The following is a 16600-nucleotide window of genomic DNA, read 5'->3' as shown; positions in this document are numbered from 1 at the left end:
AACCCTCGTTGACGCGAATCACCTTGCAATCCGCTAGTCTCGTCGCGGACGCGTACTTGAGAAACAATGTGTTTAACGTGGGCCTTTTGTAAAATGCCCGATATTGTGAAGAAAAGACATTGTGCAAAATGTCCGTAACAAGTTTCGGTCAATCTATAAAATGTCCGATCATTATACAGAATATCTAGAGGGTGGTGATCAGTGTATCGAAACGCTCTTGTTACATAGATGTGATAGGTTAAATTATACTACATATACTGTATAAATCCGGCCGCCGCGGCCGCGTTGTGCCGCACAGTGGGACAAAACGGCTTTCGGCGATCAAAAATCTATAATTTCGGTTCTATTGGAAATATTTTAATGAAATTTTGGGAAGTTTTTGCCTATATTACGGTACTTAAGTTGTACCAATATAAATCATATTGAACTACAGGGTGTCAAAATATGCACGTATAAAATGTAACGCATTCAATATCCTTCACTTGTTAGACATATTTTATGTCATTTAACAAAAATTTGACTCAAAACTGTTAATAACTATAATAAAAACGGATTTAACAATTAAAAAATGACAAGACATGGGTTATTATAATATATTTATTTATATTTATTATGATCTATACCAAATCATTCGTGAAAATAGTTTCGACAATTATGAAAATTTATTATGGCATATTGCAAGGCCGAAATAAAGTTTTGGATGACGAATATACACGTCGAATGCAAACTAGTTAATAATCGTATCTGGTACTGCTTTCCCATCATCGTGCGCAGCGGCCAAGATGGATGTAATTTGATTCAATCGCCATTTTTTTGAACAGGGGCAAGTTAGGGCAACCGATTTTTTCTGATTCTGATAGAAGAAGGTTCACTCTTTCCTGCAGTAACAATTAAACATGTGGCAAGTTGTGGCATTTTTTTTAAATCAAACGCATAGTTCAGATTTTAGTTAAATGTACTTTGTTTCAATCAGATCTTATTATCTAATAAAAAGTTGTTACATTGAACACTTTTATTAAACCGAAATAAAGTTTTGGATAACGAATATACACGTCGAATGCAGTTAACTGGATAATAATCCTATCTGGTACTGCTTTTCCATCATCCTGCGCTGCGGCCAAGATTGGTGTAATTTATTTCAATCGCCATTTTTTTGAGCAGTTGGGGCAGCCGTTTTTTTCTGATTCTGATAGAGGAAGGTTCACTCTTTACTACAGTAATAATCAAACCCCGCACAAGTGCACACATTTTTTTAAAATCAAACGCAAAGTTGAGATTTTAGTTAAATGTACTTCGTTTCAATCAGATCCTATTATTTAAAAAGTTGTTAACATTTTAACTTATTTTATGCACTGAATAGAATCTATATTAATCTAGTAAACTTTGTAATTCATTTGAATTTTATCTTTCCGAGTAAAATTCATTAGAATCGTACATTGAAGTTACGAATAATATCATCAGCGTTTCGTTTTGACAAATTTCTACTGACTTTGAGCGTGAACCACGGCAAAACGGAACCAAATATGAAAAAACGGATTACACTGCGTTAAACTACAGTTTATTTTCTATCAATGTATGTAAATAGTTTTTCAATTTTCGAATTCACGAAATTCGACTTTTGATCGCCGAAAGCCGTTTTGTCCCACTGTGCGGCCCCTTTCGAATTTGTTGAAGGCAGAAACGAGATTTCAATTCGGTAATGAGCAGGAGCACGCGTTCGAGCAGTTGAAAATTGCCCTGGCTAGTAAACCCGTTCTAAGATTATATAAAGTCGGCGCGGAAACAGAAGTGCATTATGATGCGTCCAAATTAGGGTATGGAGCAATATTGTTACAAAAAGACGTTAACGATGGCGGTTTACACCCCATTTATTTTGCGAGTGGCAAGACAACGCCAGCGGAAGAGCATTATTCGAGTTATGAATTGGAAGTGCTAGCGATTATTAAGTCCCTAAAGAAATTCCGCGTTTATTTGTTGGGTATATCATTTAGGATTGTCACGGATTGTCGAGCGTTCGCGTTAACGATGCGAAAAAAGAATTTGTGTGTTCGTGTCGCCCGATGGGCATTGTTACTGGAAGAATTTGTATATATCATCGAACACCGCCCAGGTAAAAATCTTGTACATGTAGACGCCTTAAGCCGCAACCTTCTACTATTGTGTATGCTAGTGGGCGAAAGTGAAAGTAGCATGAACAGTAGGCTAAGGAAAGCGCAGCAGGAAGACCCAGGTATACGGAAAATATTTGAATTGGTAGAGTCAGGACAAACTGAGGGTTACACAATTAGGGGTGGTATTTTATTTAAGGAAATTGAGGGTGACATACGTCTTATAGTACCAAATTCGATGCGCACACAGGTGATTAAGCGGGCCCACGAAAATGGACATTTTGCGTCGGAAAAGACTGAGGCCATATTAAAGAGAGACTATTGGTTTCAAAATATGCGTGAAAAAGTGGACAAAGTGTTGCGAAATTGTGTAGATTGTATTTTGGCAGAGAGGAAGCGAGGTAGACCAGAAGGATTCTTGTTTACAATAAGCAAAGGTGAAGTGCCTTTAGACACCTTTCACGTCGATCATTTGGGGCCGCTCCCATCGACGAAAAAGAGGTACCGGCATATTTTTGTAATTATCGATGCGTCTTCTAAATTTGTATGGCTTTACGCCACGAAAAGTTGTAATTCTGCGGAGGTGATAGAGCACTTGAAGAAACAATCGATTATTTTCGGAAACCCTCGACGAATTATATAGGACAGAGGTACCGCGTTCACGTCGGCGGCATTCGAGAATTATTGTAAGGATGAGTGTATAGATCATGTATTGACCACTTCGGGTATACCGAGAGCTAATGGGCAGATAGAGCGAGTGAATCGTACTTTGATACCGTTATTAGCGAAATTGTCAGCGCCGAAACCCGGAGAATGGCATAAGTACCTGAACCGTTGTCAAAAATGTTTTAACACTATTCCAAGTCGAAGCACTAAGACAGCACCATTTAAAGTAGATAGTAGCATTACTTGAATATGAGTGGGAAAATTTATTCCAACAGTACCGCAACGAGTTGAGAGAAGAGGCGCGACGAAATATCCTAAAGATTCAGCAGGAGAATAGAAAATCTTTTAATAAAAAAAGAGTCGAAAGTAGAAAATACCGAGAGGGCGAGCTAGTTGCTATTAGACGGACGCAACAGGGTCCAGGTTTGAAATTTGCGGCTAAATATTTCGGACCTTACGAGATAACGAAAGTATTACGAAACGATCGTTATATCGTGACAAAGGTTGGTGAGCATGAAGGGCTACGTCAAACATCCACAGCGGTGGACTATGTTAAGCCATGGGTTAATGAGGATAGTGATGGTTTGTGCAGTGACACTGAAGAGATTTGTAACGGTCCATGCGGTATCTGAGGCCAGATACCCCTGCAGGTGACGACGTTGTCGGAGTTAGTTTTAAGTTTATAGTTTAGGCGTAAGGGTATGAGTGGGAGAGAGAGAATGAGGAAGTGAGTGACCGATGCCGAGGGTGTGCAATCGAGGAGAAAGTGGGCAGAACGTGGCAGAGAGTTGAGAAAGGCGGAACAGCGGAGTGGACTAGCATAGATAGAGCAGTTAGTTGTAGTATAGTTAGTTTAGTTTAATTTAATTTAGTTTTAATTTAGTTCAAATTAATAAATTACAATTACACGATCACTTGTACTTTGCCAAACCTTCCAATCCCACAATATTATATTTTTTTATTTTTTTCTGAGTAAAATACCACCACAAGTATTATGAAAATGCTGTTACAAAACTTTCCCTTGACCTTCTAAATACGTATACTAAAGTGACTTTTCAATTGTCCTGAACAGTTCGAAAAACTGCTTGTAGAAAATGTTTGCAACAATGTCTGTTTGTGGGTCTGTTTTCTGTTACTGGTAGAGTAAAGTAGGGTTTATTTGACTGAAGGCAAGCTACACGTGTTCGACAGACTCTCCGCTGCTTCATTCTTTTACAACGTTCCATAAAATGAAATATCGCCCTGCAGAGTCTCGTTCATTTTCAAGAAACTACATACACTATTCTGACTCTCCCTTTGCTTCGACGTCTTTTCTCTCTTGACTCTTGACTTTCGACTCACGGATCTCTCGCATACAAAGTATTGCCTCGGAGTGGTCTAGTCTGTAAAGTGAGAGGTCCGAAAAATGAGTGAGAGGTCCGTGAAAGCGAGAAGTCGATGTTTTGTTTGGGTGACGGCAATTAGTAGAAGAACGATGAAATATGCTTTCTCATTCTAGTATTAGCTATTCTGATGTGTTCCATCCTTGTTCAAAAAATAACATCCCTGTTCGGCCGGTTACTTTATGGTTTGCCGCTACCTGGGATCTTTCACTCGTTTATCGCGTTCTCTATCGTCCCGTTTCGAGAACAAAGTCAAACCGAATAGCATACCTGCTTCTGTTGTAAATCGGTCAAGCAGATTTGAAATGGATTATCATTATTATCCGTATTGCATTTGATTTCGAGGCAATACTGAAATTATTTCCCCCAATTATTATATTGTATAAAATAAATAAATAAGTTATTAACATTTCAAACTTTATACTGTTCCTTTTTTATGTCGCATAATAACTTGTCGCAACAATAAACAATAGACCAATTTGCTGATATGACTCGAATGTGTCGGCCTACCCGTCGCGATCAAGCTATCAGATGTGATCAAGGTACAGTAAAACCTGGATACATGCAATAAAAGATTGCTTGAATATATGCAAGATTTCTATCCCCTCCACTTGGGAGGATCCCCTTAGCGAACGAAAACGCTCGACACGAGAGCCGTGTATGTAATACGATCCGAAACATAATATCGGTGTGACTAATGCTAATTCAACGATACAACTTTTTTATTTATGACTTTTTTTTAATGAAACTTTTACTAACGCAATTGTGAGAGTTTTCTGATTAAAATGATACCAAACACAATATACTTTCAATTATATTTATTTATTCATTTATTCAGAATATGCTGCGGAACTATTGACTGCAAATTAGGTGCTTTATAATATTAGCAGAATCGACATCGCGGCTGAATAAAATCGATGTGTACTGACGCAGAATCGACACACCGATACGTTTTGGCTCTTTCCTTTCATCATTGGACCTCTCTCTCTCCTCCACTGTCTATCCCTATCTACGTTCACCCTTGGCTGGCGTCGCGCGTAACCCGAGATACGACATCTCGATTCTATAAACTAAATGCTTGAGTCCCAATTTCTCTTGCATATGTATATTCAGGTTTTACACGACATTTGAACGGCTCGGTTTCTCTCTCTTTCTCTTTTTCACATGCACACTCGCCTCATTCGTTCAACTTCACACTGATTCGGTCACGGTAACTTTTGAACAGTCCTACTTTCCGTAATAAGCAACCATTTACTTATGATTGATAAATTGTTTTTATTTGGTACCTGCATGTGTGTGTTATTTCGATGTGTGTATATGTAGCTAATAAATGAAACTATCTGCAGGCGACGGTTGAAGAAGGCAGCGTACCTTGCGGTAGGTCAGGGTACCTGTACCGTAGACGATGCAGATAGCAGCTGTTACGAAAAGGTCCCAAACTCGCCTACTGCGACTGATTTTCCTACGGTCGAAGAACCTTCAACCTCTTCTCAGATGCTCCGACAATCGTATGCTGCTTCTGATTTTCCTGCGATCGAAGGACCTTCCACCTTTTATGAGATGCTCCGACAATCGTCTGCTGCTACTGATTTTTCTACCGTGGAAGTGAATAAAGAAAATTGTAATGTAGAAGATCACGCATTACTAGAAACAGCAGAACCACCGCAGTTAGAAGAAGAACCAGTTTCTGACGGAATAGATTTCGTGGATTTTCAACATGTTTTCAAGCAAATAATACAGCTTGGAAAACATTCGAGTATCGGCTGTGGCATCGAACACTTCCAAATAATTGGACGTCAACAAAAGGGACTAGAAAAAAAGTATAAAGTACAGTGCCAATTGTGTAATCACGTCGAGTGTGTATCGTGCCTTCGGAAGAGCGATAACACAATGGACATCAACCACTGCGCTGTTTCCAGTACAATGATGACAGGCGGCGGATACAATCAACTAGAGGAAATACTTTCTGGTATGAACGTGTCGTGCATGAGCAAGAGAATTTACGAAAAATGCCAAGATGAAATAATCGGTGCGTTCGAATTGGCTGCGCAACGGGAAATAGAAGACGCAGGGAAATTAGAAAAAGAGCTAGCCATAGCAAGAGGCGATATACTACCAGGTTGTAATATACCATGGATTCCAGTTGTCGCAGATGGCAGCTGGATGAAGAGATCATACCGTGGAGGTGATTACAACTCTCTTTCTGGTGTAGGATCCATCGTGAGATACCACACTAAAAAGGTGCTCTACATCAATGTAAAGAATAAATTCTGTATAATTTGCCAAACCGCAGCCAAGAAGAAGGAACAGGCACGGCAGCATCGTTGCTTCAAAAATTGGGGTCGTAACCAGAATTCAACTGGTATGGAAAGTGCTGCTATTGTAGACGGATTTAAATCCAGTATAGAAATACACGGTCTGATATAATCAATATTAGTTGCCGATGGAGATAGCAGTGTGTATAAAAAGATATTGGACAATGATCCATATCAAGAGTACATGGTGCATGTACGCAAAATTGAATGCACCAATCACCTGCTACGCAACTTTAGTAGAAAAATAAATGAGATCGCCACAAAAGGTCGCTTCAAGGAACTACGAGCTATTGTAAAAGAGAATGCCCTTCGCCTACACACTGGTGTGAAAAAAGCAGCAGAATACCGATTTAAAGAGAAAGTAACACTCGCTGATCAAATAAAAAATTAAAAAACAGACATGAAAAATGTAGCGAGCCATGTTTTCGGTGAACATCAGGAGTGTCAAAGATTAGCATACTTCTGCAAGAAATACTCTGACCCGAACAGAGTGAACTATGTTCCACAATTGAAAGAATGCGGTATTTATCAAAGCATTGAAGAAGCGATGCAATCGCTCTTTCCACAAGCTGAAAGCTTATTATATGGTTTAACTAATAATGAAGTGGAAAGTTTCAATAACGTAATTGCGAAATTCATCGGAGGTAAAAGAATAAACTTTGGACGCAAGGGCTCGTATCAGGGTAGAGTCTTTGCTGCTGTCCTTCATTTCAATTCAAGAGAGTCGTTCAGCCGATTGAGTACTGCTATGAACAAGGAACCGACAACCATCGTACAAAATATGGAACAACGACGTAAGCATGCATCGGAAATGGCAGCGAAATATAAGCAAAAAGCCAAAGCATGTTCTTCTCGATACGAAAAGCAATCGTGCGACAAAGATTACGGTCCCACGGCAGAAAAACCAGATATGGAAGAAGCAGTATTCTCTTCTGAGTGTGAGAGGCACATGCTTACACTCCTTCAGTGGCAAACGATACGAGATAACATTGAAGCAGAAACTCGCGATCAAGCAAAGAGCGAATAATGGATAGCTTACCGTAAAAAATTATTAACTGCATCACATTTCGGCAAGGTATGCCGATTGAGAGAGAATACATCAAGAGGAAATACGATAAAGAGTATAATGTATCTGCAAATTCAATATTTGCGTTCCCTTGAATACGGAAGAGAGAACGAGGCAAATGCCTTGAGACAACTGGAAACGGAACTGGGAATCCATATTCTATCGTGTGGTTTATTCATCGATACCGTTGTGCCTTATTTAGGTGCAACTCCTGACGGCCTCGTGGACGATGATACTATCGTCGAAGTGAAATGCTCTGAATCGGCGAAGGATTTATCGCCTGCTGAAGCAATACAGCAGTTATCTACGATACGGCGTATCTTTCGAGGTGATGAGATGAATAAAATTTATCACTATTATTATCAAATCCAAGGACAATTGCACATAGCGAATAGGCAAACTGCTTTATTCTGTTTATGGACAAAAAAAGGAATCAAAATTACAAAAGTACAAAGAGACGACAGATTCTGGGCAACAGAAATGAAGCAAAAACTGAAAAGGTTTTATGAAGACTCCATGTTGCCAGAAATTATAGATAGTAGATTTAATCGTCAGCAACCTATTAGAGAGCCTGCATATATAAAAAACACCAATGCAGATAGTAGTACACAAGAAAGTACATGTGAGGATGTACATTAATTGAGTACGGCACTCTTATAATATTCTTATAATATTCTTATAATATTCTTATAATATTCTTATAATATTCTTATATATATTCTTATAATATTACAATCCAAGGATTGCAATCGAAAGTCGCAATGCACCTATAGTGTATTGCAACTGCACCGTCGAGTACACACTGCTCATATGATGAGCTATTGTATAGTCTATTGCGACTGCACTCGGCGGGTCCATACAGCACATATAATGAATTGTATAATAAACGATTGCAATCGAAAGTCGCAATGCACCTATAGTGTATTGCGACTGCACCGTCGAGTACACACTGCTCATACGATGAGCTGTTGTATAGTCTATTGCGACTGCACTCGGCGGGTCCATACAGCACATATAATGAGTTGTATGATAAATGATTACAATCGAAGGTCGCAATTGCACCTGAGAATGAAGAGGACCGTCATTGACGGGGGTGGTGGTGGGTCTTTTCACACTATCCTATTAATTTTTACTTTCAGCTACTTCCTTATTTTATCTGAAGGAAAAACAATTTATAATCTGGGAGAAACAGGGAACACACGTATATAAAAAGGTAAGTTCAATGCTTCTATTTTTATTGCCTGTACGTAAATTCATTTAAAATGATTATCATGTTGTATTTATTTATTTAGCAGGTTCGCAATATGGATTTATTTATTTAGCAGTAAAGGATTGCAGTCAAAGGTCGCAATCGCACCTGCGAGTGCACACAGCGCATATGAAGAGTTATCCAATAACGTTCAAAGGCGTAAGTATAAAAAATGCACAAAAGTACAGATGTGGAGAGTGAAGAGGACCGTCTTTGACGGGGGTGGTGGTGGGTCTCTTCACACTCTCCTATTAATTTTTACTTTCAGCTACTTTTCATTACTTTGCACGGGAAGAGAACAATTCTTTCATATCAAATGGAAATGATATGTATGACAGCGTAAGTATGACACTTATACTTTTAGGCACAAAAGTACAGATGTGGAGAATGAAGAGGACCGATCTTCTCACTCTCCTATTTTTTAATTTCCTAATAGTGGATTCATCAGGAAGTGTAAGTATCAGTGTTTACATTGAAGTAGTATAAACTCAAAAAGTAATTGTTATTAAAGTTATTTATTTTTACAGATCAAACTAGGGTGTACAGCATGATAGTTCAAGAGATCCTGTATCGTCTGAACCCAATTTTACACATGTTTGTTCAATAATTGCTTTCTGCATAGGACATTATCTTATAAGCGTATAGCGTTCATGTTCTGGTGTAGTATTTTGTTAATAAAAAACGGCCTATACTTTACTGAGCAGTATTTTAATCCCTTTTTGTCTAAATATCCATTCGCTATTTAATTCCTAATATAACCCTAACCTAACCATTTAGTATTTTTATATAAAACAATGTATAAGCTATGTTGGATCGAAATGGATCCAAGGTATTTTTTGAATATTGCGCGGTCAGTTCAGCCGTCGGCCAGCACCCTTCAGACGAATGCGCGTCAAGGGAAAAATTAACTTCGTTATGCGTCGCCGACGTGGTGTGAGTAGGGGTAGGAGGCCCAGCAAAATCAAGTGAGACGCTGGCGGGCCTCGTTCAGTTCTTTGGAAACCAGTATCGAGCGAACAGTGCATTTTTTTTGGACATTTTGTATTGATTTTAAAGATTATCGTAAAAACACGCAGGCTACTCCACACACCAAGGTACGTGATCAAAAACACACCATTCCAATTTAAATATTCAACAATAAAAGCTGCCGTTTATCGGTTTAGCCCATGACGATTCCATATCGTCATCAATAATAAAAAGCTGCCGTCTATCGGTCCAGCCCATGACGATTACATATCGTCATCAATAATAATTAGCTGCCGCACGTCGGTCCAGCCTATGGAGACTCCGCGTCTCCATACAATTTAATAAGCGATCATATATGATCCGGACTGATTACGTTAGGAACAATCAGCAAAAAACGGACACACACATACATGCATCATACACACCTCACACTTATATACATTTGTATTGAAAAATAAACAGTTTATCGAGGTTTTTTGGCCGCAAGGTCTTTTTTACCTCGGGGTCCAACCCCAAATATTGTGTTGTTTTTTTTTGCGTTAATTCATCTGCTGTAATTCCTTATTTTATTTTCATGAATCACGAAACTCAGGCAAACGGTTTGAGTTTCGACGCTACAAACATTTTGGTGCCTCCTGTGAGGTTTGAGCCGCTCGCTAGCAACGCATGGAACAAAGGTGTACCGTACGGCGAGTCATAGCCCGGCATACCTGGAGTCATTGCCAACAAAAGGACGTCGTTTCCGTCAGGGACGCAGCTCGCTTAGTTGCCACCCGATGTCTACATATCTTATTGGATACAGATAAGCTATTCATTCTTCAATCGCCTTTAATTTTGCGTCTTGAATCTCTGTGAGCTTGCAATTCAATCGTCTTGAGTCGAATCTTAACGGCTCAGCTCGCACTTTCGCATCGAAATAGCTTCTCATTCGAGATTTATTCTTTCTTCTGGATAACGGCGCGTAGAGCTAAGGAGAGCGTGAGCGAGAGAGAGCGAAAATAAAATCGGTACGTCCGCGCAACTTTTTTCGAACGATATTGGTTGAGTATCGCTGTATAGTTTTCCGGTTTCATTGTCTCGAGTGTTGTATTACATTAACGCATTTTCGGTTCTCGTGTTGATATTCGTTAATTAATCAAAATGCCGAATCGTATCACTTTCATCGCGCAGAAACGCACAGCGCTCAAAAGACAAATAACGTCTCTACGCACTGCCGTCGAGCAAAATAAAGTCGACAATACGCACGCTAAAGCGCGACTTGCGCGAGTCACGGAACTTTTCAATGCATATGAAGATCTCAACGACGAGCTTGAGTTGTTGGACGAAACGAACGACGGGCTAGAACAGATGGAGGAGATACGCGACAATTTCTATAACCTCGTGTCGAGGGTCGAAAGCATGCCGAGCGCTGGCGGGTCTCGTTGCAGCGATACGACCGTAAATAACCCCCTGGGCACTTCAACTTTCATTGAAAGGCAACGACAGCTTAAGCTCCCTATAGCCGAGCTACCTAAATTTGACGGTGACTATGATAAGTGGCTATCGTTTCGAAACACTTTCCTTTCCATGGTCGATGCTCATACCGAGATTAATGATTTGAACAAATTTTTATATTTGAAAAATTCACTTACGGGTGCAGCGTTAAACAAACTCGCACGTTTTGACACCAGCGCCGAGAATTACAAGAAGGCCTGGAAACTTCTAGTAGATTCATATGAAAAAAGGCGCATTCTGTTAGCGAAGCACTATGATGCCATTCTCAATATACCTCGATTAACTACCGCGACCCCGGAAGGATTGTCAAAGATCGCTGACGACGCCTGTCAGCATTTAAGCATGTTGGAGGCGTTGCAGGTTAAATCGGATGAGGGATTGATCGTGCGAATACTAGAAGGAAAGCTTCCTCGTGACGTGCGGCAAGAGTGGGAGAAGTCTCTCACTCTTGACGTATTTCCCAGTTTAGATAAATTTTGCAATTTTATTAATGAGACTGCTTTCAGTCTTAGCACGTTAGACAGCGATACCGTGCGCGATAAGGACGGATCGCGCGGAAAGCGCCGCTACGATCGGGAATCGCAATCAACGAAGGCGCGAAAGGTAGATTCCGGGGTAAAGACATTTATCACCGCAACGTCTTCGGTTTGCCCTCATTGTCGCGAAAATCATTTTATTTATCGATGCCCCAGGTTCGAAGGGTTAAGCGTCAAGCAACGGTGGGAGGTCGTGAAAGCAAAGAAACTTTGCCGTAACTGTCTTCGCGCGCATTCAGGCGAATGCAAATCGTTACATTGTAGACGTTGTGGCCGATACCATCATACCCTTCTACATTCAAGCGCTCCAAACCAAGCGGCGTCGCGTCCGGTAGCTGCGTGTAATAAGTCTTTGACTGAGTTACCTGAAGCTAAAGGGTCGGCGTGACTAGTCGTAGACACATTCGCTACGATCTCGCGTGTATCCCGATCTCAGTTAATGATGAGCGCCATTGTACGCGTTCGTGACGCGACTGGTAGTTTCGTTCAAGCCCGAGCCCTACTCGACACCTGTGCGACAGCGCATTTCGTCACTGAGGATTTCGCGAATAGGCTGAAATTATATAAGCGTACTTGCCCTATCCCAGTCGGTGCGGTTGACGGGATGCACACTGTATCTAAGAGCAGCATCGAGTTGCGGTTTCATTCCGTTCATAATGAATTTTCAAAGGTCTTGACTTTTTTAACTTTGCCGAAAATCGCTGATCTTGTGCCAGAAGAAATCTTCCCGCGCGAAATGCTTAAGATCCCGGCCAATATAAAACTAGCCGATCCTCGGTTCCACATTCCTCAACCGGTAGATATGTTGATCGGATCCGGGGCCACCTTATCATTGCTTTCAATCGGCCAAATCAATTTGTCACGCGACAATTGCGATTTGGTTTTGCAAAAAACGCAATTAGGTTGGGTAATTGCTGGAGGTTCGAGCAGCGAAGAAGGGAGTTCTATAGCTGCATGTAACTTGGTTAATTTATCCGAACAATTGGCCAGGTTCTGGATAATCGAGGATGCGAACTCTAAATCTTCGAGAACGTCAGAGGAATCTTTGTGCGAAGCTCATTACGTGAACGGTACGGTGCGCGACGCGAACGGCCGGTACGTGGTACGTTTGCCATTTCGGAATGGTGATCGCGATCTCGGCAACTCACGCTCTCAGGCTCTAAGGCGCTTCCATTCTTTACGGCGAAGGTTGGATTCGAACACCAATTTGAAGGTCGAATATCACAAGGTGATGCAGGAATATATTGATATGGGTCACATGTTTCTTATTAGTAACGAATCCGCCAATGGTTACTATATGCCTCATCATGCCGTAACCAAGACTTCCAGTACCACCACCAAGGTACGCGTGGTGTTCGATGCATCAGCCAAAACAGACAAAGGCATTTCTTTAAATGACGCTTTGATGGTCGGTCCGACCATACAGCCTACTCTTTTTGAACAGCTTCTGCGCTTTCGCTCACATGCATACGTTTTGACGGCCGACATCGAAAAGATGTATCGGCAGGTGTTAGTCCATCCTGAGGACCGCCAGTTTCAACGTATCTTTTGGTATCATAACCACGAAGTCAAGGTCTGGGAACTCAGTACTGTAACTTTTGGTGTGTCATCCTCTGCTTTTCTGGCAATTCGCACGGTGTCGCAGCTCACAGACGATGAAAGCGCGAGATTTCCCCGGGCTTCTCAAATTTTAAAACGAGATTTGTACGTCGATAATCTTCTAACGGGTGCTAATTCTCTGGAAGAAATCCTGATAATTCGTGACGAGATTATCGAGCTTTTGAAGCAAGGTGGTTTCAACATGCGGCAATGGGCCTCCAATCATCATCATGCGCTCGACAACATATCCGAAAAGATTTTGAATCTTGATCACGCGATCGAAGAAAATCCGGTTCTGAAGACGCTTGGAGTTGTCTGGAATTCGCAATTGGACAAATTTGTTTATACAGTCAATTCAATCGATATGTCTGTTAGGATTACTAAACGGAGCATTTTGACTAACATCGCCAAAATCTTTGATCCGATAGGATTGCTGGGTCCCGTTATTTTGTCGGCAAAGATCATCATGCAAGATTGTTGGAGGGTTAAGATTGATTGGGACGAGACGGTACCACAAGAAATACACTCTAGGTGGAGTCGATACGCAGGGCATCTCTATCTTATTCGTGATATGAATGTGGACCGTCGATTTTTAACTGAAAATCCGATCGGAATTGAAGTACATGGTTTCTGTGACGCGAGTAAACGTGGCTATGGTGCGTGCATTTACATTCGATCGAATGATGCTGGCGGACGTGTTCATGTCCGTCTGGCATGCTCCAAATCTCGAGTCGCTCCGATCAAGGAGATCACAATTCCGCGGCTGGAATTATGTAGCGCGCAGATTCTCGCTCGACTTTATAAGGAAGCGTGTCCAACTTTCAATTTTCCGATAAGCCGTTTGATATTCTGGTCAGATTCCACAATTGTATTGCAATGGCTCAAGAAATCTCCGCGTTTGTTGAAGACGTTTGAGGCAAATCGTGTTGCGGAGGTGCAAGCTCTGGATAGTTCAGTCGAGTGGCGTCATGTTCGAACCAACGATAATCCGGCAGACGCATTATCGCGAGGACAGGACCCTTCGGAATTTCTTCAAAACCACAGCTGGTTTGAAGGACCTGACTGGCTCGGGCAGCCAGAAAGCCAGTGGCCTGTTGGCATCGATCTTCCCATTTCGGAGCTGCCTGGATTGAAGAAACACGTCTGCTTAGTTTCGGCTGTGGCCGCCCATGAATTCTTTGAGCGTTTTTCTTCGTACTCAAGGCTGCTAAACGTTGCATCATTCTGTTTTCGTTTTTGTCGTTCGGGTAAATTCAAGGGAAAGGCTATTACTGTCCCGGAGAAATTAGAGACGGAGAGGAAAATTATTCGGCTTATTCAGCGGGAACGTTATCCCGAGGAAATCGAGCGGTTGTCAAGATCGAACCGAGTCAAGAGCAATAGGCTCGCTGCGCTTGATCCGTTTCTGGACGAGTACGGGTTGCTTCGCGTCGGCGGCCGATTGGTCAACGCAAATATTTCCTCTGGCCAGAAACATCCTCTGCTTCTTCCGTCATATCATCATGTCACTGACTTGATCATACGAGAGACTCATCAGAATGCTTATCATGCAGGCATTCAAAGCACTCTACATACTATACGGCATCGGTTTTGGCTCCTCGACGGCAAAAACCAAGTCAGGAAGATCGTACGTCGCTGCGTTACATGCATTCGATACCGACCGTCTCCGCTGCAGATTCACATGGGGAATTTGCCTAGATCACGCGTGGAAAGGGCTCCCGCTTTTGATCACACAGGCGTAGATTTCTTTGGTCCTATTTTCATCAAGGAGAAAAAATATCGCAACAGAGCACAAGTCAAGTCTTATGGCTGTGTTTTTATCTGTATGGCCACGAAAGCGGTACATATAGAAATCGTAAGTGATTTGACGACTGAGGGTTTCTTAGGCGCGTTTCGGCGTTTCATCGGCCGCAGGGCCATTCCATCTCATGTTTATTCCGACAACGGGACGAATTTCGTAGGCGCAAGCAATCAACTTCGAGAGTTATACGTCTTATTCGGTTCTGAGCAGTTCCAGGAGGGTGTAAATAATTTTTCTATACGGAAAAACATTGAATGGCACTTCAATCCACCTCTGTCTCCGCATTTTGGCGGTATTTGGGAAGCCGCAGTGAAATCCTTCAAGCATCACTTCAAGCGCGTCGTAGGGGGACAGCTTCTAACTTTCGAAGAACTTAATACGCTGGCTATCGAAATCGAGGCGATTTTGAATTCTCGTCCTTTGTGTTCGATCAGCACTGATCCCAATGATCCTGTCGCACTGACACCGGCGCATCTTTTAGTAGGACGCCCGCTTACCGCACTGCCCGAAGAGGATCTGTCATCAGTTCCGAGTAATCGTCTTACGACATGGAGATTCTTGTCGAAGGCTCGTCAGGATTTCTGGAAAAGATGGCAACTGGAGTATTTGGGAGAGCTGCAAAGGAGACAAAAATGGTTCGGAGTTAATGACAATCTTAAACTCGGAACCGTTGTCCTTATCATCGACAAGAGGCAACCTTGCATGAGGTGGCAACTGGGAGTGGTCCTTGAAGTTCATCCTGGAAACGACGGAAACATTCGAGTCGCTACCATAAAGACGGCACAAGGAACGTTTAAAAGAAACATCACGCAGTTATGTCCGTTACCCGATGTAGCTTGATTGTACATGTTACGCACAAACACCTGTACATACACATAAACGCTAAATTTTCACTCGCTCTTCTCGCAACGGGGGGAGCATGTTGGATCGAAATGGATCCAAGGTATTTTTTGAATATTGCGCGGTCAGTTCAGCCGTCGGCCAGCACCCTTCAGACGAATGCGCGTCAAGGGAAAAATTAACTTCGTTATGCGTCGCCGACGTGGTGTGAGTAGGGGTAGGAGGCCCAGCAAAATCAAGTGAGACGCTGGCGGGCCTCGTTCAGTTCTTTGGAAACCAGTATCGAGCGAACAGTGCATTTTTTTTGGACATTTTGTATTGATTTTAAAGATTATCGTAAAAACACGCAGGCTACTCCACACACCAAGGTACGTGATCAAAAACACACCATTCCAATTTAAATATTCAACAATAAAAGCTGCCGTTTATCGGTTTAGCCCATGACGATTCCATATCGTCATCAATAATAAAAAGCTGCCGTCTATCGGTCCAGCCCATGACGATTACATATCGTCATCAATAATAATTAGCTGCCGCACGTCGGTCCAGCCTATGGAGACTCCGCGTCTCCATACAAT

The 16600-nt window shown here is 41.8% G+C and overlaps 1 protein-coding gene across 1 annotated transcript; it reads left to right on the top strand.

Moving 5' to 3' along the window:
- The first annotated feature begins 12386 nt into the window (after nucleotides 1–12386).
- LOC123987721 lies at nucleotides 12387–16022 on the top strand. Its single transcript, XM_046285374.1, has one exon. It carries the CDS (start codon nucleotides 12387–12389, stop codon nucleotides 16020–16022), a length of 3636 nt encoding a protein of 1211 aa, XP_046141330.1.
- The last annotated feature ends 578 nt before the right edge of the window (nucleotides 16023–16600 follow it).

The sequence above is a fragment of the Osmia bicornis genome, chromosome 1 (genome assembly GCF_907164935.1).
Source record: "Osmia bicornis bicornis chromosome 1, iOsmBic2.1, whole genome shotgun sequence".
Taxonomy (NCBI): Eukaryota; Metazoa; Arthropoda; class Insecta; order Hymenoptera; family Megachilidae; genus Osmia; species Osmia bicornis.
This window is presented reverse-complemented; position numbering and strand designations above follow the sequence as displayed.